At 40.3% G+C, this 22,097-nt stretch overlaps 1 protein-coding gene across 2 annotated transcripts in view; it reads right to left on the bottom strand.

Moving 5' to 3' along the window:
• The window catches only part of Atl1 (atlastin GTPase 1), a 77,806-nt gene that overhangs the window by 29,697 nt on the left and 26,012 nt on the right, over nt 1–22,097 (bottom strand). For both annotated transcript variants that reach the window (XM_026779262.1, XM_005343154.3), the window contains one exon: nt 3,499–3,746. In XM_026779262.1, coding sequence (XP_026635063.1) covers nt 3,499–3,746 — 248 coding nt within the window. The remainder of the gene's footprint in view (nt 1–3,498; nt 3,747–22,097) is intronic.

The raw sequence follows: 22,097 nt of genomic DNA, 5'->3' as shown, positions 1-22,097 counted from the left end.
ATAGGCTGAGTCTACAAAACTAGTATAAAATATAATTTTGCTACCTTCAAAAATATCTTATTAATTCCTTGAAATTTTTATATATAATATTTTGATCATATCCATTCCCTTCCCCAATTCTTCCCAGATGCACTGCCCATTCCATACCCACCCTACTATGTGTTTGTGTCTTCATGAAAACAAACACACATCCAGTTAGGGCTGACAATATACTCTTGGTTGTACAGCCATCCACCACAGCATGGCTGACCTACCAGGGTGACACCCTTGAAGAAAACTGACCCTCCTTCTCCTGACAGATAACAATTACCAACAGTTCCTCCCTCAGCTAGGGGTGAGATTTGGTGACCACGTCCTGCCTCTGCTGGGATTTTTCTGGCTTGAGCATGCAGTGTTTATGCAGCTGTGAGTTAGCTCACAAGGGCAAACTGCCCCTTTTGTGTCCAGAGAACAGTTTCTTTGTAGTCATCTATGGCCTATAGATCATATGATCTTTCCACCTCCTCTTCCGCAGTGATGGCTGAGTCTTGGCAGGAGAGTGTGTGTGCTATATCCTGTCTTATTCTATAAAGCAATTTTAGATCATTATAAAAAGCATAATAATGGGTTGCACCATCTGTGCTATAATTCTTACATCTTCATTGCCAACGCAAGATCCACTCCATGGAAGGTGTGCTCTTTGTTTAAGGTATTCCCCTGAGTCTAGAGCGGCCCTTTTCCTTCCCCTCTAGATCCGGATCTTGTACACTTATCACCTGTCAATAGTGCTTTGGCTAGGATGGTGCTTTGTGCCCACGTCCCCTCTCCGTGTTGATATTTGGGACGGCTCGAGCTTGCACAGGTCTTGTGTGTGTTGTCACAACCCCGTGAGTTCATCTGTGTGGTCACTGTGTTGTGTCTGGAAGACAGTTTCCTTGTAGTTGCCCTACCTGGCTTTTAGATGCTTTCTAGCCCTCTTCCACAATGATCCACGAGCCTGGGAGGAAGGTGTGTGATTCAGGTGTTCCATTTAGAGCTGAGCATTGCTCTAATTTTTCACACATCTTGATTCTGTTTCCTTATCCAAACCATGATATGCATTAGTATAGCTATCTGTTTTTGTATCCTCCATGGTGCTTAACACAATGCAAGAGTCAATTGCTATTAACTATTCAATGTTGATATTTCAATTAAATATGCTACATACAAAAATAGTTGGAAAATATATTTCAAAGGATAAACTGATGGTTATGAACTAGGAAAATAACATTACTGCAACATTACCAGAGGATAATGATCTTTTTAAGATATTATAAAAGTTCTATCCCAGAAAAATAGTTTTGAAGGACAAGAGATAGATCCATAAAGAGCGCCTGTGGAAGACTGAACATTTAGCTTGTTTCATGCATTCAGGCACACATTCACTGTCTCTAATGATTAATTATTGAACACTATGTTTCAGGCATAAAATGAAGTTAAAATTTTTCCTGCTTAAAAGAACATAGTTTGTCACATTAAAAATTACATATCGCCATTCTAATTGCAATTGGTAGTCACAAGTGCAGAAACAGGACTAGAGTAAGCCCACACGGCCAGTGATTGCTGCCCTCTGCAGGGAACAGCACAGCCAGTGATCACCTTCTGTCTCTCTTTGTCAATGCTCTGCTAGGTGCAGATAAAGAAAAGGGGATCCTAGCAAGCACCCTTTACCACACTTGACTAGAATGTGCACCAATAACCCATCTATAGATGGTAAGTACCGTAACTTATTTGGGTTTAGAGTTTTGCTTGCTTTCAAAGTCTGAATTATCTTAGCACTTCTGTTCTTTATTTGTTTGAACTAAAGCTAGATAAAGGTTAGCTTCAAAGTTGTCCTAAAATACTTCATGCCTAAAAGATCAAACTAAAAATGGATAACTGTGCTATAAAGACACAGTCCAAAGACCTTTGCGACAGTCTCGTCATGCGGCTCAGGTTGGCCTGGAATTTTCTATTCAATCTAACCTTTTTTTTCTTTCTCTTTTCCTTTTTCTTTTTTGAGGCAGGGTTTCTCTGTATAGTCCTGCCTGTCCTGGAACTTGCTTTGTAGACCAGGTTTGTCTCAAATTCACAGAGATCCATCTGTCTCTGTGGTCCAAATACTGGGATTGAAGGTCTATGCCACCACACCTGGCTGGCTAATTCTTAACTTGGAATTCTGCCTCAGCCTGTCTAGTGCTTCAGAAAAGTTCTTTGGGAGGTTTATCGATTCTACTTCAAAACTCCATGTTTGCATTGGAAGTTACGGGGAGGGGGGGATGCCAGAATGTTTTCCTTTGCCAACTTCTAGCCTTGTAATAATTTCCCATGCATCCTTCTGCATTTGATAGAGCCAAGGTCCCTAGACGTCACATGTCTGTATCAACACGATTTGTCAGACACTGTCAGTTGCCTCTGAGGTTAGGACAAAGTGAGACCAGACTAGAAAAGGCTATAAAGGAACTTTCTGGAGAGAATGGCTGTCTCTGTTTTGAGTTCTGGCCTGCACAGGGATACGCATTTATAAAAATAAACAAATATATTTAGTATTTGTGTTTCTCCATATAGATTTTATTTAAAAACAAAAACTATGAGAATAATATATGACTTATATTGAAGCATGTGAGAAAGTACACTGATGTTAGCAATTTAATTTTGAAGTTTTTTTGTTTGTTTTTTGTTTTTTGAGACAAGGTTTCTCTGTGTTGCTTTGAAGCTCTTGTAGACCAGGCTGGCCTCAAACTCACAGAGATCCTCCTTCCTCTGCCTCCTGAGTGCTGGGATTAAAGGCGTGCGCCACCACCTCCAGACTAATTTGAAGTTTTTTAATATCATTAAGAAATGAACGACTAGGAAGAATGAGTACACACAGACATACATGATAAATTCGGTCTGTGGAAGAATTGAGGTGTTGGCACTTAAGTGCACATTGTGAAAATCCTTAAAATCTGTTTCATGATTTTTTGTTTTGTTTTGTTTTTTTTTTTTTTTGGTTTTTCGAGACACAGTTTTTCTGTAGCTTTGGAGTCTGTCCCGGAACTAGCTCCTGTAGACCAGGCTGACCTTGAATTCACAGAGATCCACCGCCTCTGTTTGTTCTGGGATTAAAGGTGTGTGCTACTGCCGCCACCTGGCTCAAAATTTGCCTCATGTCTTAAGAATGTTATCATAAACACGGTGGAGAAATTATTAAAAAGAAAAGCTTATGGTAAAATCTACTTGACATTTTAAATATTACATGTAAAATTCATAGTTCTATCATTATGCTAGTGCTAATTTTTAAAAGACTAAAGAGTAAGTTATATCTTTAGGTAAATGTAATGCAGGAGCTTCCAAGAAAAATCCTGTGTAGTTTGCTCCCAAAGCACCCAGGTTGGAATGGCTACACCGCAACCCTCACATTGAGCACACATAATAACAGAAACAGGAATACTCAGCACTCGTAAGAACCCAACATGGAAGAGGCATGGGAAGGAAATGTTTTTAAGGGCCCTTCCATACCTGGTTGTACATGTACCGCAGCATAAAGTCCATCAGGAAAGACTTCCCTTTCCTAAAGGCTCCAGCGACCGACACAGCAACTACCTCCTTGTCTCTGACAGATTCGGAGAGAAGGATCCGGTTCAACGCAGCCTCATCTAACTCAAAGGAATGGTCATCTTTGACAATGAGGACTTGGACAGGTCCTGCCTTCTTCACTGGCTCCTCCTCTTCTGAGCTCCATTCGCTTGACTTCTCTGAAAAGCCACCTGTTGAACAAAGTACAGTTACTTTAGCTACTTATCTCAAACACCATGAAATCGGTACCTCTACGCCGCGTGCTGCGCACCACGCCCCCCGTGTCTGCGTTCGTTGCGGCTGGCACCCAGTTACCGAGCTTCGGGAAAGGGGGCTGGAGGTTAAAATACACAAACACACACACAGAGACAGAGACACGGGTCATCCTTGAATCCCCCCAAGAATGCCCCCTTTATTGTGTTCAGGGGCAGATTATATAGAGATAGCCACGCCCCAGCCAAACCCACCAGAAACCACTCTCCTGCCATCAGGAACTCCTGAAGGTCTCGTGCTCAGAGCAGCTGTAGGCCAGGACTCAATTAATCCCAACATCCAGCTGAAGGCCAGGACTTAATTGGTCCCAACACCTCTCCACTCTCAAACAGGACTGGGAATGTGCCTTCTGGTTACAAGTTTCATTTCATCCAGACCATCTCAGTCCAGACCAGATAGATACTTAGTCTTCCTGCTCATGTGATTCAATCAATCAATCGTTTCTTTTCAAAATGTTGGTACAAAGTTCTTTACTAAACAAGAAAAAAATATCTAAGCCAGTATTCAACTGTTAGAGCAGATGAATATCATGATTATATTTTGCAATTCCTCCATGCCCTAGGAATAAGTTTGGTTATGTAAACAAAGAATCCTTGTGATGCTTGTTTATATGCATGAGTGTGTGAGAGTGCCCATGCACACCAGTGTGCAAACACATGAAGATCACAGGCCTTCATCAAGGCTCTTCAATTGCTTTTGACTTCACTGTTTGAGACAGATATCTCACTGAATCTGGAGCTCACTGATTCAACTAGACTGGCTGGCCAACAAGCCCCAGGGATCCCTCTATAGCCACCACCCCAGTGCTGGGCTGTTGGGTGTGAGCCACCACGCCTGGTTTTCATATGACTGCCGGAAATCAAACTCAGGCCTTCATGCTGGTACAGAAAGCAGATAACTGACTCCAAAAACTTGTGTTCAGACCCCTACATGCATGCCCACGCAAGATGTACCCGTTTTTACTTTTTATTTATGTGTATGATATGTATGTTATGTATCTCTGAGTGAATATGCCATGTGTGTGCAGTTACCCAAGGGGCCATAAGAGGGCACTGCATCCCTGGGGCTGGAGTTGTGGCCAGTTGTGAGCCATCTGATGTGGGTACTGAACTGAGCTCAGAACATCTGGAAAGGCAACAAGTGCTCTTAAGCACTGAGCCATCTCTCCAGACCCCAACTTTAAAAAAATAAACAGAAAAAAAGAATGACCAAAATGACTAGGAACTCTAGAAATCAATCAAGAGACCGAATCTAAGAACTCATGAGATAGGAGGAGTTAAGATAAATACTAAAGCATAGAGTATTCCATGAAATTACAGCAGAAATTTTCCCAGTCTGAGACAAGAAAGAACATCCAAACACAAGAGGCATTTAAATGACAAACAGAAAACAGAGAACAACATACACCCAACATCTAAAACTACAGCACAAGCACAAGTCTTTATACTCTTCACAAGCTAATACTGATGTAGAGCAATTGTTAGTTTAATAATAAATTTTGTTGTAATATTCTTATGTACTTAGCACTTTGCCATGTTTTATTAACTCCTTATGAAAATCTGAAAAATTTTGCATTTATTGAGCTTTCGAGTTTTGTTTTTGATAGTTAAATCTGTTTAGGAATTGATACTTGGATAAAGAAAAAGGGAAATCAAACTTTTCCTATACCAGCACCAATAACAGTCTATCTTAATTGAAATAGATTAGAAAAGTCATGTAAAGCTTCTCTTATTCATCTAATTGGTATTAGTTTGAACTATTTTAACACTTTGCAGAGAAATACTATAATCAATATGCTAATTAAATTTAAAATTGCATTGTATTGCTAGGCATAGTGGAAGATGGTGGCAATCCAATAACTGGCAAGGCTGGGACAAGAGGACCTTGAATTTGAAGCTAGCCTGGACTATGCAGTAAGAAAAGTATGCCCTCTTCTGGCCTCATCAGGCACTGCATGCATGTGACAGAGGTAGGCAAAACACTCACATAGAAAATAAAAACAAATAAAACCTCTTTAAAAGATAAAACTAGGAATTGTGCTGTGAAGTAGAGTGGTGGTTGGAGGTTTTCCCCTAAGGTCTATGACTTCACTGGCCTGAGTAGTGGGTTACCAGTACCAGTCATGGTTTCCCTATTGTTGAGAGGGTCTTAAGTTTAATTAGATACCTGCTAGTTAGCACAAGTTATGTGAGCCAGCATAATCACTAGCAACAATCTAAACAATTGTCCATATACCCACAGGTAGGTTGTCACCCCTCTCTCATGAAAAATTCTCTTTGTAACAGATGGAGACCATTACAGAAAACCAGAACCAATCAAATGTAGAATTACAGAGTCTATTCACAACACTCTTGCACCCAAGACTCAGGGAACGTTATGGAAAAGAAAACAGGGACGATTGTAAGAATCTGAGGACCATGAAGTTTGTTGTGAGATTATGTCTCTTAGTAATGTCAAAAGACAACCATAAAGTCTCACCAAGATGACTGGCCAAACATGAGCTGAACAAGGATGACATCAACAGACACGCGAAAGTGGACAAAGAAAACTCATAAGGCCTCAACCCTACACAAAGAACTACAGACAACTAAGGAATGCTGAGAGCAGAAGAAATAGTCCTCCCAGGGAAGAGCATCCAATTGCTTTCCCAATACCAAATAGTCTTGATACAATCAAGTAACATAATACCATCTCAGAGGATTATAGCTAGGAATATATATGTATATACATATATGAATAATAATTAATGAAAAAAGGGGCCATAAACTTGAAAGAGAGCAAGTTGGTATAAGGGGCAGTTCAGAGGGAAGAAAGGAAAGGAAAAATACTGTAATTATATAATGATCCCCAAAATAAAAATAAAAAAGATAATACTGCACACTTAAAGAAAACAGAAAACCAAGCTGACAGTGGTGGCACATCCCTTTAATCCCAGCCCTCAGGAGGCAGATGTCTGAAAGTTCGAGGCCAGCCTGGTCTACAAAGCAAGTTCCCAAACAACCAGGACTCTGCAGAGAACTTGTCTCAAAAAAGAAAAAAAAGAAAGAAAGAAAGAAAAAGAAAGCCCAAGTGCTGACAAGAGCTAGAGAGATGACTCAGAGGTTAAGAGTACCAGCTGCTCTTCCAGAGGTCCCGAGTTCAATTCCCAGCAAGCACATGGTGACTCACAACATCTGTAGTGAGATCTGGTGCCCTCTTCTGGCATGCAGGCATACATTGAGGCAGAACACTCTATTCATAATAAATCTTAAAAAAAGAAACCCTGTCTCAAAAAAAAAAAAAACCAGAATGGAAGTAAAGAGAATATAATAATTTCCAAGTAAGAAGGCAAAATAGCACAGCATATTTGCAAACTGTTTGTTTCTCACAGAGCTGCATATGTGCTTACCCAAAGACCCAGAAATACCACTTCTAGAAATTTATCCAAGATAAATGAAAACAAAGAAGTTCATCCAGAGATGTTTACAGTAGCTCTGTAGATATAACATACTGGTTAAAATATTGAACGTACACAGATGCTCCTTGCCTGGGAACTGAACAAACAAATGGTATATTCACAGGATGGGATATTATTCACCAGTGAGAGAGAATGAACTATTGATTCATACAACATGATTTAATCTCACTTAAACAGCAATATACTACATGGTCCCACTTATATGAAATGTCAACAGTAGACTAAGTAGATTAGTTTGGCCAAATGATGATAGAAGAAGAAACTGACTACAAAGAGAGGAAAAAGTATATGGACATGTAAAGATTATACTCTAATCACGGTATCATAACATGATTGTATAAATTTATCAAAGTCACAGAATGCTACACTGAGAGCATCAGATAATGGCTATGATTGGTGAGAAAGTTCAAATTTGCAGTATTTGCCAAGTGCCATGAGAAAATGCCACCACCCATGTAAACAGATACTGGACTTTGGTTTTCTGGCTACCCAGACCCGAATAATCACACAGAAACTATATTAATTGCAAGACTGCTTGACCAATGGCTTAGGCATATTCCTAGCTAACTCTTACATCTTAAATTAACCCATTTCTATTTATCTGTGTTTCACCACGAAGCTGTGGCCTACTGGTTAAGTTCCAGTATCCTCCTTCAGCAGCTACATGACTTCTGCCTAGCTCTGTTATACCCTGCCATAGGTCAAAGCAGTTTTATTAACCAATGGTAATAAAACATATTCATAGCATACACAGGGGAATCCCACATCACACCCAGGCCCACTGCAGTCAGACTATGGGAATGGGAAGAGGGACACAGATCAGCCAGCATAATGCCAACATACAATTGTAATCTAATGAAAGGAACTTCAGACCTCTAGGGAAAATATAAAAACAGTACTAAAATACAGATACAAATTTCCCAGACTTAAAGACTACATAGTAAATGTGTCAACATTACCTTCAATTTCTGGATTTCTAGCAATAATCAAATTCTCAATAATATTTCCTACACAAATCAACAAGCTAGAAACACAAAGAACAAAAGCTAACAAAGAAATCCCGGAGAACTAAGTTGGAGCACTAGCCATTGCTGTTTAGAATGCATAGCGATTAAGATCTGGTGATATTGGCTAGGTATGGCGGCACATGACTGATATTCTAGCATCCAGAAAGCTGAGGCTAGAGAACCACTGAGACCTCAAGCCTAGCCTGAGCTACAGAGAAAAGTCTAGTCTGGAGTAGGCTACATAAAAGAAAAAAAACACAGTTGTGGTTGCTCATGCCTAGAATAGCAGCACTAGAGAAGCTGAGGCAAGAAGAGCTACAGGTTTAGAAAAAGAAAAGACAAGGCAAGAAAAAGGGCTAATGATTCCTCACACACACAAGTGATAACAAAGCTGTAACTGCAATGAACAAGGAAAGAATTATCTTCCAAAAATTATGCAAATCAATTGAATACTCATATTCCTACACACCTACCCCCCACTTTTGTTTTTTTGAGACACAGTTTCTCTGTGTAGTCCTGGCTGTCCTCGAACTTGCTGTGTAGACCAGACTGGCTCCAAACTCATAAAGGTGTGCCTGCCTCTGTCTCCCAAATTCTAGGATTAAAGGAGTGTGCCACCATGCCTGGCTTCCTACTTCTCACCATACACAAAAATCAACTTAAACCATAGATCTAAGTATAAAATAGGAAAAGCAGACAGAGCTTACAAACCAGCAGCTAACAAGAAAAGATATATACTCTATACATATAAAAAGATATTCAATGTCATGCAAATAAAACTGAAAAGTTTACTGATAAGAATTTTAATGTATCTGATCAAGGATATGATAATTCTTGGCATGGTTGGCTAGTCACTACAAGGCACCAGTAAAATGAATACAGTATTTTATATAGCAGTTAGGCAAATAACTATGGCAAGTGTAAATGTATGTATTCCTTAACTTAGAAAGGCTATTTCAAGGGATTTGTTAAACATATAGTCACACAGACACAAAATATCAGAAGCAGTATAAATGACCATCAAATGAAGAACTGGTTAATCAATAGTGATTTATTTACATATGAAATATACTACAATTGCAAAGAATGAGGAGACTTATTTGAAATAAATGCCACTGGATATTCTAATAACTCAAGATGTAACATAATATATACAAAATGTATAACTCTGAAAAATGTGTGAGTGTTTGGAATGTTTGAGGAGTAAGACAGAACATGGATAAACAAAATTGATTGACAGGGTTATCTGGGGTCAGATCAGTGGGAAGAAGAGGAGAGATCTGGGAAGATTTGAGATAAGGTGGGTGTTTTAGTTAGGGTTTTTGTTGCTGTGAAGAGACACCATGTTGTAATATAAGTGGCGGGGCTGTGTCCCCAGCACCCCAGCCACCTCCGGCTAGCTTTACCCGAAATAATTACATGGACACTGTATTCTTTTAATCACTGCTTGGCTCTTTCTATCTAGCCTCTTTTAGGCTAACTCTCGCACCTGGACTAGCCCATTTCTTATAATCTGTGTAGCACAGCTGGGTGCGCTTACCGGGAAGATTCTAGCCTATGTCCATCCTGGGTTGGAGCTTCATCGCGTGTGCCTCAGAGAGCAGAGCTCTCGCCTCTGCCCGCAAGAGTGGAGAGCTGTCGAGTCTGACCTCACTTCCTCTTCCTCCCACCTATGTTTTAACCTATCAGGGCAAGCAGCTTCTTTATTTAATTAACCAATGACCTTCCTCCATCAACACCATAAGTATGAAAACTCTTATAAAGAAAAACATTTAATTGTGGTGCTTCACTTATAGTTCAGAGTTCAGTCCATTATAGTCATGGTGGGATGTGGAGGCAGACAGGCAGACATGGTGCTGGAGAGATAGCTGAGTGTTGTACATCTTGGCTTGCAGACAATAGGAAGTGATCTAAGACCCTGGGCAGTATCTTGAGCATATATGAGACCTCAAAGCCTGCTTCTGCAGAGACACTTCCTCCAAAAAAGTCACAACGACTCCAACAAAGCCACACCTCTCAATAGTACCACTACCTTTTGGGTTCATTTTCTTCCAAACCACCACAGTGGGTTTTAAGAATGTGGAAGAGGAGAGATCAATGCGTGTTTCCTGCTCACTGTTCCTGGCTCTGCCTTTTCAGGGCAGAAGTGGATGATGATATAGCTAAGTCTGAACTTGTTTGTTTCTTTTTGCAGTACTGGATAAGAAACCCAAAGCTTTTAATGCGCTAAACAAGAACTCTACCACTGAGCTATTCCCTGCCCCGCCTTAAACCAAGATTCATCCTTCTCAGATATCTGCCTTCTTAAATGTTTTCTTAAACTAAACTCAGCGTCAATTCCCAAAAAAGCATTCAAGTCTCAAACGAGAAAAAGAAAGGAAGCAGGTGAGACACGAGCCAGGTAGGGAGAACACTTTACTATGGAGGACTTGGATAGATGGCTCACCAGCAGAGAGAGAACCCCTGGCTACGGGTTGAGTATGCTTTGCTCCCTCTGAGACATGCAGAAATTTGGTTCCCATTGAGAGGTGGTGGAACTGTTAGAAGTGATAAGGTCATCAAAACTCACGAATACATGGTTGTCTTTCTCACGCAAGTGTGCTAAATTCTGCTCTCACAGGACTAGATTAATCACAGCACGAGAGGACTGTCAAACAGTGCTGCTGCCGCTGCCAGGTCATTTATGTCTGAATCTGTCCTATTATTATTACAGTAAATCTGTAATAATTCTTTACTGTTCAGAAGCACTTCTTAAAATGCTAAGCGTTTCTTAAAAACTTAAGTTATGCCATTAGTAAGGGTAATATGGTACCACCGGTTTGCCTGCCCAGTCTAAAACTTAAGCTTTGCTTTTCTTATGATACATACGGTAGTTCCTGCCTGCACTCTGCACAGTTCAGCATGGTGGAGCCACATGTGCCTCTGAGCCATATGCATTGTCCCACTTCCAGGCACACAGTGAGTCCACATTCCCATCAAGTAAGCCATACACTTTACTCACAAACCCCATCCAAATGCTCTGTCTCCTGCAAGAGCCAGAGGTCAGGCTAGCAGCATAGCCCAGAAAGCCGGCATTTTAAAACTGCACAGCTTTTTTTTTTCTGCTGCTGAGTCAGGAAACGCTTTCTTAAAGGAGCTGTAGCATGCCACCAGCAAACAGCAAGAAGCTGTGTTAAACTCCATTGTGTGTGTGTGTGTGTGTGTGTGTGTGTGTGTGTGTGTGTGTGTGTGTATGTGTGTGTGTGTTGTTTAAAATTAAGCTCTCTTGGGTTTTTAAGTGGATTTAGTTGACCATGTGGGTGCCAATTGTTGGAGGGAGGGCCAGGCCGCTTGTTTGTCCTGGCTACCCAGCTAGCTTAGCCCCAAAATAACCACACAGAAACTGTATTAATTAAATCACCACTTGACCCATTAGCTCTAGTTTCTTATTGGTTAATTCTTACATCTTAATTTAACCCATTTCTCTTAATCTGTGTATTCCATGTGGCAGTGGCTTACCAGGTAAAATTCCCAGTGTCCGTTTCTGGCGGCTCCATGGTGGCTCCTTCTCACTCTCCTTTCTTCCTCCCAGAATTCAGTTCTGTCTTCTCTGCTACCTAAGTTCTGCCCTTCAGGCCAAAGCAGGTTCTTTATTCATTAACCAATACAAGCAACACACAGAGGGGATTCCCACATCAGTACCAACCTGGAATCTTCATCCCTACTGGCTGCTTTCATGGAGCTGGAAGGTTCATGCACAGTAACAGGGAAGCAAAGTCATCAAAGTCTTAGCTAGCTGTGGACTGGGGGAGCTAGCATAACAACCAGGCAATGTTTTCTCACTGGTGCAATGGCGGCATGAACGTTCTGAGATTGACCAGCTGCTTTTCTGATCAAATGCAATGCTCCCTCAGAACAGACCTGGTACTAGTGACCAGACCAAACCTGTGGCTGGCTAGTTCATGGTCTTAGGGGAGAACTCACTATTCTCCTGCTAAATGTACAAAGTAATAAACTGTTCCCTAAGTTCTTAAATTTATACCCAAAGATTAGTGCATCTCTCAACACTCCTCAGAGAAACTTCTTCCTGCAGCAGAGGGTAATTAATACAGAGACCACAACTGTTCACTATTCAGAGAATAAGATATTCTGGAGTTCTCAGCTCTAAATGGGACATCTATAGAACACTTCCCTGGCCTAAGGCTAAAGTATTATTAGCGACGAGACGCAAGGAGGATTCTAAGAGTAGATGCAGCAAAACATCTATTTCTGGTCACTGACACAAACAGTATTTGCCGGGAATAACAGGGTCCTTGCACACAACTCACAGTAGCTATGACTGCATGTGCAAGACCTGCACAAGAATGAGTCAGCGAGATCCAGCATGGTGGGGAGGGGCTCAGGCAGTCCCATCCCTAGCTTAGGAACTATGGGCAACTTATGGCTGCTGGGAGGGAAGTCAGTTTTCTTTAGGGATGTGGGCTCTGACAGGCCACCCACATTCCAACAGATGGTTCTTTCCCCATACACGTGCAGGCACACTAAATGGACTTGGTGGGTGGAAGAGCAGTGCACATGAAGTGAAGAGGAAAAGGGGTGGGGATAGATGAGGGGAGAAATGGAGGGAAGGGAATGGGACTTGATAAAATATATTATATAAAAAATAGGAAAGAAGTGAAGCTGCCCCTGATGTGCTGTCTCTGCACAGCGCCCTTGCCCTTCAGCTTTCTGTCTTGTTATGACACGCCAGGCGCTCGCTGGACATGGCTATCTGATCATGTGCTTATCCACCTCAAGACAGTGGATCACAATAAATCTCTTTTCTTCAAAAAAATCACCCAGTCTCAGGTTTTCTGTCATGGCAACAGAAAATGGACAAAGAAACAACATACTCTTTCAACTTTTCACTTACTGGATTTCGTATTCTGCACAGAGATATTCTAATCTTATGTGCTACTTCTAAGTCACTAGAAGCTGGTGCTCAGTTATTAAATTTTGATATGCAGAAAGGGAAATTTAAAAAATTAGAATAACCAAAGGAAATAATCATTATTATACAATAGAAATGCTATCAGAATGTGTTACTAACTTTCTTAATTTAAACTTAGAAAAAAAACCAATATTCTATCTCTTTGGCAGATATTAAACCAAGAGAGAAAGCGAGCTATGAGTGTGCTGGAGATATTTTAGAGGAAATCATGCTGCCTAGGAAACTGTATCTTGGCAACAAAAAGGTAAAGAACTGTTACTTTTCTGTAAAGTCTAATGATAGAACTTGAATTTCTACTGAAGGACCCTCTCTCTGATAAAAGCTGAGAATGACTCCAAAGTAACAGAGTTTACACAGAAGAGCCTGAGGAGCTGCAGAGACTGAACAAAATTAATTTATGAAGACAAATCTCAGAGCAAGAGTAGAGCTGTGGGCTATAAAGAGATCACGTATGAGGTATATCTCAAAGTGCCACCACGTAGACGTTTCGGTAGTTCTGCTGCTAACGCACTGAGGAATGGGGTTTGAAGCAACAATACCAATCCTGCAACCTCGGAGCCTTGGAAAGAGTAAGGAAACTACTTAGCAGGATTTTTATTTATTTGAAAACAAAATTCTATAAATCATCCAAAATATGTCAGTGACCATAAATAGCTATGTATTTGCTTGCCCTTGACTTCATGCTAAGAGCACTGTGTGTATGCAGATCTCAGCAGAAAAAGTAAGAAACTAATGCAAAATGAAATTCAAATTCCTGATAGAAATACAAGGAAAATTTCAGTGTTCCAAGCAAAGACACATTAATTAAAAAGAAATAAACCTTTGAAGCCAGTCTGGTCTACAGAGTGAGTTCCAGGACAGCCTGGGCTGTTACACAGAGAAACCCTATCTCAAAAATCAAACAAAACAAAACAAAAAAAGAAAAAAAAAGAAAAGAAAGAAAGAAGACAAAACTTTCTAGTAAATATATGTGTGTGTATGTTTATGTGTGTGCTCACACACACATATATACACATTATACAACTGTGTTTTTTGTCCTGCCTGGTTCCCATAATCGTTAAGTCCCAAAGAAACCACACAGAGGTCTACATTAATTATAAACTGATTGCCCTGGTAGCTCAAGCTTCTTATTAACTCTTATAACTTATATTAGCCCATTATTCTTGTTTATGTTAGCCACATGGCTCAGTACCTTTTTCAGTGAGGCAGTCACATCTTGCTTCTTCTGTGGCTAGACCTAGAGGAATGGGCTTCCTTCTTTCCAGCATTTTCCTGTTTTCATTGACCCGCCTCTACTTCCTGCCTGGTTGTCCCACCTATACTTCCTGCCTGGCTACTGGCCAATCAGCATTTATTTAAAATATAATTGACAGAATACAAACAATTGTCCCACACCACTTGGTGCTGGAATTAATAAAAAACTAAAAATATATATAATTTTTGCCCCCAACAATTTCCTGGACTGTATTCTAAGGAAATCATCAGAGCCATGAACAGTATTTATAGTCATAACAATGTCATTACGTGGTGACAAATCAGAAATAACCCAAAGGTCTAATTGCAGGACACTGTACATAAACTGTGACACAGGTATTTATGTGAAGTATACAGTCACTTGAAATCACATTATAGAAAAAAACTAATAAGAAAATATACTCACATATTTAAGCCAAAGAGCAGATGGAAGGTAAATTTTCTGTCAAAGAAAACAAGCAAATACACACAGACTTAGAGACACTTTGGGCCGGTTTTAGAAGCACTTGCTTTCCATAGAATGGTTCTATGGTGCTCTGATCACCCTGAGTGAGCTATTCTGAGAAGAATGGGTATTCTTTGCAGTACCGTCTGTCCTGCTCACATCTCTCCACCGTTTTCAGCTCCTCTCTGTGCTAAAAGACTAGAAACAGACTAGAACTACGTCACTACACTCAGTGTTTCTTAACTGAGGTCTAGTTTAGATCTTGTAAAGAAAGACACGGAGGGCAGCTGGAAGACAGAGCGAAGAAAGGCCCTGGTGTCCAACAGAACCAGTGACATGCGAGAAGGCAGCAGCCATACAAAGGGTACAGGATGACCCATCTCTCAGCCCTTCGGTCAGATGGTCAGGTCCTCAGGAACTCCAAAATGAACATGGAAGTTCACCAACGGCATCCACATCCAAGAGGTCGTCACTATTCAGGAAGACAAGATGACTCATTCTATAGGTGGCACTTGGTAGATTCACAAATGAAACCAGCACAAGAAATATGAAACTTTTATGTTAGCATCAAACAAAAAAGATTGAGTCAAAAATATTACACTAGAGGCCTACTATATAAAAATAAAGGCTGAATTCATCAAGAAGATGTGGTAGTATCAAATTTATAAATACCTAATAGTGTGAAAGTGTATAAGTAAAACAACAGTAAAGAAGGGAGAATTGACAAATTATCAATGTCATTCAGCTAGTAGTATCTTAAAGATGAAAACGTCCAGCCGGGCGGTGGTGGCGCACGCCTTTAATCCCAGCACTTGGGAGGCAGAGGCAGGCGGATCTCTGTGAGTTCGAGACCAGCTTGGTCTACAGAGCTAGTTCCAGGACAGGCTCCAAAACCACAGAGAAACCCTGTCTCGAAAAACAAAAAAAACAAACAAACAAAAACAAAAAAAACAAAAAAAAAGATGAAGACGTCCAAAACTAGCTAGTAAATAAAAGATAATAAACTATGCACTGAGAAAGTCTCAGCTAAATGGAATGTGTTGTGGAGTATTCCTTTACATTGAGTGAAGATGTGTCACTGTGATTGGTTTAATAAAAAGATGAATGGCCAATAGCTGGGCAGGAAGTATAGGTGAGGCTTCTGGACAGAGAGCACCCTGGGAAAAAGAAAGCCAGAATTATCAGCCTGGCACAGAGGAAGCAAGACATGCACTTGGAGGAGAGGTAAAAGTCACAGGCCACATGGTAGGACATAGATGAACAGAAAAAAGTTAAGTTGGAAAAACTAGTTAGAAACAAGTCTATGGACCGAGCTTTCATAATTAATAAGTCTCCCTGCGTTTTTTTTGTTTTTTTGTTTTTATTTTTTTTTGTGTGTGTGTGTGAGTTGGCAACCCAAAGAAAAATCTAGCTACAGGAATATAGATGTGTGTGTGTGTGTATGTATGTATACACACACATATATGTATATATATCACTGTACAGAAATTAGAAAACATGGGCTAGAGAGCTAGCCCAGTTGGTAAAGAGCCTGCTGTGTAAACTGAGGACCTGAGTTCAATCCCTAGGACCCACAAAAAAAAGCCAAGCATGGTGATGCATATGTGTAACCTCAGTGCTGAAGATGGAGTCAGGCAGATTCCGGGGCTGGTTGGCCAATCAGCCTAGAGGCCAAATGAGGGAAATGTTTCTAAAGGTAAGATGGATGGCACCCAAGAAATGAATGATATGCAGGCTGAGCCCCGGTCTACACACACACATACACACACCAGAAAACATAAAATGCTGTTCAGGGATGTGTAATAGTCATAAAAATTAAGATTATTTTAGGATATAAAGTAAACTTCAAACATTTTATTCAAACTATTGAGGGTTAGAAAGATAGCTCAGCAGTTAAGAACACTGGCTGCTGAAGAGGACCTGGGTTCAGTTCCCCAACACCCACATGGCAACTTACAACCATCTGTGACTCCGGACCCAGGGGATCTGACATCCTCTTCTGACTTCTGCAGGTACTTCATGCATATGGTACACAGACATACATTTGGGCCAACATTCAAATGTAAAATGTAAAAGTAATAAACCCTAAACATAAAAACAATGTAAATTATGGGTATTCTGTAGCATGGATTGCTTTGTAGCCATATGTGAATATTTAACTTTACAAAATTAAACTCAAATGCATTGAATGTTTGGTTCCTCACTGTTGCTTGACCATATTTAACATGTTCAACTGCTGCACTTGCCTATGTCTGCTCACACTGGACCACTGCAAATCTGGACACATCTGTTACCACAGAAGGCACTGCTGCCACACAACATACATCCGGACTAGACTAACCCAAGCACACATTTAATAAACTGCAACTTAGGAAATTCTATACTGTTGTGGACAGCTAATTAAAACCCATGAAAATAAGTTATATCAATATATATTAAAACAAAAATTCCATTTAGAGAAAATATATAGCCATATAAATAGAGGGACTACATATACATATATACATATACATATACATATACATATATATATATATAAATGAAAAATTTGGGTGTATCCCACAATTTTTAAGTTAAAAAAGAATAAAAGAATATCCCCAAAAATAAGAAATGCACAGAAATTAGGTAAATACAGAAGAAAAACATACTAAATAATTAAAGACATAAGACACACAAATTAAAAGAAATTTAAGCTAAGAAAAATAATAGAAAGCCACAGCAATTGTGCCATGTGGATGAAATAGACAGGTTCTAAGAAAGCTATAAATTGCTAGAAGTGACTCTAGAAAAAGAAAAAGCATTAATTGCTTTTAATGCAGAAATTGGATCAATAGTTCAAAATCTTATTATTAGATGAGATAGCAGGTTAGGGTGGTTTAATAGACTAGTTTCATTGAACTAGATCATTATATTATATTAACTTATTTAAATAATAACCTTATAACCTTAATATAATCTTGACAGTTTAATACTAAAGTCAAATAAAGAAAGTACAAGGAAAGAAACTTAGCTACAAACTTGCTTATAAATATCTTAATTAAAGGATCAACAAGCTCAGCAGTGTATTTCAACAGGGAACACTGAGTAGCCTGGGTCGACTGTAGGCCCACCAGATGACTTCAGTAGAAATCTACTAATGTACTGAAACAGCCTAATAAACTGAAGAAAAGTCATATTGTTTCAATGCATGCCAAATTTGTTTGTTAATAAACCTGTTAAATTTCAGTATTCAGTGATAATTTTTAAAAGCTATAATTAAGAAACAAGGACAGCCGGGCGGTGGTGGCGCACGCCTTTAATCCCAGCACTCGGGAGGCAGAGACAGGCGGATCTCTGTAAGTTCGAGGCCAGCCTGATCTACAAGAGCTAGTTCCGGAACAGACACCAAAGCTACAGAGAAACCCTGTCTCGAAAAACCAAAAAAAAAAAAAAAAAAAAGAAAGAAAGAAAGAAACAAGGACAACCCCTAGGAAGCCATCCCTCTTCCGAAAGAAAACAGAGAAGGAGTGGATCTGTGAGAGAGGGAAGGTGGTAGGGAGGAACTGGGAGGAGAGGAGGGAGGGGAAACTACAGTCGGGATGTAATATATGAGAGAAGAATGAATGAATGTATGTTTAGGACATAGCTTAGTAGGAGAATACTTGCCTAGAACGTGCAATATCCTAGGATGAATCCCTAATGTCTCTCTCTCCCCCAGCACACATACAAAATAAAGAGAATAGGAAATGTGGTGATATTTTGTTTGTGATTTAGCAAATAAAGCTTGCCTGAAGATTCGAGTGCAAAGCCAAGCCATTAGTTAGCCATAGAGGACAGGCAGTGGTGGCACACACCTTTAATCCCAGCACTCAGAAGACAGAGGCAGACAGATCTCTGTGAGTTCAAGGCCACCCTGGGCAATGCGAAATTGAATCTGTCTAAAGGAGAAACAGAGCTTACACAAAGTTGATCCCAGTACTTGGGATCACATACCTTTAACCCCAGCACTAGGGAGGTGGAGACAGGAGTGAAATGGCTGGGCAGAGGGAGGACTATAAGTTGGGAGGAGACAGGAACTCAGAGTCATTCTAAGGTTTCATAGAGAGAGTATTCAGTCTGAGGATTTGTAGGGACAGGATTGATTGCCCCTTTGGTCTGAGGATTCAGTAGAGACAAGAACTAGTGGCTGGCTGCTCTGCTTTTCTGATCTTTCAGCATTAACCCCTATATCTGACTCTGGATTTTTATTATTAAGACCAATTAGAATTCATGCTACCTCTGGTGCCCAACCTTTGGGGTACAAATTCACAAAAAAAGCTGCTTGCCTGTGGCTTTGTAGCTATAGGCATAGACCAGAGCTACATGTAGCCAGAGTCACTGTCCCACCAACTAGGTTTTCCTTTCTTCTCTCCTGGTGGGTTTCCCCGGGACCCCCTTCTGGGGCTGCTACCAAACAAGGTAGCTGACTTGAAATCGACTCAGGCTTCTACTGTTCTTTGCAACATCAGTCAGGTTCACACTTCATAGTCATCTGAATCGTCATCGGCAACAGATTTGGTGAGACAACTGGGAATTATTAAAGGGAGGAATTAGCTAAAAGATAGAGTTTTTCATATGTTAAAAATGGGAAACACTATTATTATAGAGTTAGGTCTCTGTATAATTATGCAACACATGATTTAAAATGGAATACTTAAATTCAAGGATAATCAACTTAATTGACAAAATGTTAATTATCATCTTGCTAATTCTTGGTTTATCTCTAAAATAGTTGGTTGATGTGAATGCCAAGATACAGACTTTAGAAAAACTTATTAAGACAGATCACAGAGATATTCAAATCCAGACAGAGGAATTTAAAGGAGAACCAATTTCAGCATTGATTAAGATTAGATAAGATTAGAGAGGAAGAGCCTAAAGATTTCAAACAATCAACCTTAATATATCCAGTAACCTTATAGAAATTGCCAAATGATAGATACACCCAAGACTATGTAAAAGCTGATTGGTTTCCTGTGGCAATGTTAGATTTAAGAAGATTCTCATATGGCATGCAGTCACCTTTTGTGAAGCAAATGTTAAACTCATGGTCAACTTGCAATAGAATTATCCCTCAAGACTAGAGATTTGGTCGCATCAGTCTTGAATCTTGGAAGACCTGGTGGAAAGATGAAAAAAATAAAGCAGAGCTAGAGGGATGGAAATCTCCCAAGACCTACTTCTTGGAAAGAGAGATTATGCTAATACAAAAAGGTAATCTCTATGTGATGGCCACACCCTGACTTTATGCCATGAAGAAGCTTTGAATGCTTGGGACAAAACTGAAGAAGTAGGAAAGAAAACTGAGTCATTTACTAAAGTCATACAGGGCTCAAAGGAAACCGGCATGGATTTCTTACAAAGATTGACTTCAGCAGTAAATAGAGTGATACCAAATTCAGAAGCTAGACACTAATTGAATCTCTGGCTTTTGAAAATGCTAATGCACAATGTGAAAGAGTAATCAGGCCATTAAAAGCAAGATCAGCACCCTTGGAACAATGGATCTGAGATACAATTAATATTGAATCTCATGACCATGATGATGCTTGGATAGGAAAGGTGATTTCCAGAGGTTTGAAGAAAAATCTAGATGTCAGGTGTTTCAATTGTGGCAGACAAGGTCACCTTAAAAGGGACTGTAAATAGGGCATTCCTAGGAACAATATTTTTATAAGCATAATTCAAACATTCTGATTATGTAGAAGGTGTGGCAATGTCCTAGGCATTGAACTAATGAATGTAGAACAACAAGGGACAGTCAAGATAACCCTCTGCTATTGGGAATCACCTGGAGAGGCCTCTCGCAGACCCCTATGCCAAATTTGGTTCAGTCATTTCCTGTCATTGTGGAAGAAACTCCTTCCATAAGCAATTAAAGAACCTAGTACCTATTGTAAGAATCCACACTGTTCTGGATGACAAGACAGCTATAGAAGCGAGAACAAAAAATTCAGGAGAAACCATATATCAAAATTGATAAATACTAGATTTGGAACCTCCCCAAAGTTAGGGTTGGGCAGGGGTTTGTTTTTGACTTTTTTAGGAAAATAAAAGCAACCATCTTGAAGAATTTAAAGACCTTTGGACAAATAAGCATACAAAGAAGAAGGGAGAACTACCCAGAAAAAATTATCAAGAAAGGAATAATCTGACCTAATACAATCTCTGAAATCTTCAAAAAGGTGATGGGATTCCACAACGATGATTCCATCAGGACTATGATAGCACCATTAAGATGAAAAACATCACCTAAAGATCACCTTTGGACTACAAATTGCTCAGAACAATTCTGAGGTGGCTAGCTGAGATGATCCAGCCTCACAGACTACTCTCGCCAGGACTTGAGATAAGCCCTGCACTTTCCAATTACACACAGACTGGACAACAAATGATACAGCTACCTCTTCCAGGACTTAATAATTAACTCAAATTTTTCTTTTCAGCATCTTCTAAAGGTGCTGTCACACTCAGACAATAGGAAGTAAAATTTATACCCCCATTCCCAAGAGGTGGGGTTCGTGGTTCCTGATCTTTCAATGGGTATTATGGATATGTGTCATTGTATAGGGGAATGGGTTACAAGTTGTTATTGGTAATGGTCAGGAAAAAAAAGCTAAACAAAGGAGATTAGATTCAGGGTTCTTGTTTTGAAAAGAAAAAAAGGATGATACAGATATAATAGTGTTGTTCTTTTTTAAAAATGTGCTCCAAGATCCCCACGGCAGTAGGCAGCAGAAATGCTGTAGGTCCCAAATGGTGGCAGCAGGCCATGTGGTGGCAGGCAGCGGGCTCTGGGAGCAGCCAGTCCCAGGCAGAAATGGCTGCAGGTCCCAGAGCAGTGGTGGCGGGCCATGTGGCAGCAGGCAGTGGGCCCCAGGCAGAGATGGCTGCTGGTCTCAGAGCAGTGGTGGCGGGCCATGTGGCAGCAGGCAGTGGGCCCCAGGCAGAGATGGCTGCTGGTCCCTGAGCAATGGCTGGTTCCAGGCAGGGAGACACATGGCGGGCGGGCAGGCAGAAGACAGAAACATGGATAGACACGACATGCAGGGTGAGGTTGAATGTTTATTCAGGGAGTTATGGAGGAGGAAGGGTGAAGGGGGGACAGAGAGAGAGAGA

This window comes from Microtus ochrogaster, chromosome 1, assembly GCF_000317375.1.
Source record: "Microtus ochrogaster isolate Prairie Vole_2 chromosome 1, MicOch1.0, whole genome shotgun sequence".
Lineage (NCBI taxonomy): Eukaryota > Metazoa > Chordata > Mammalia > Rodentia > Cricetidae > Microtus > Microtus ochrogaster.
This window is presented reverse-complemented; position numbering and strand designations above follow the sequence as displayed.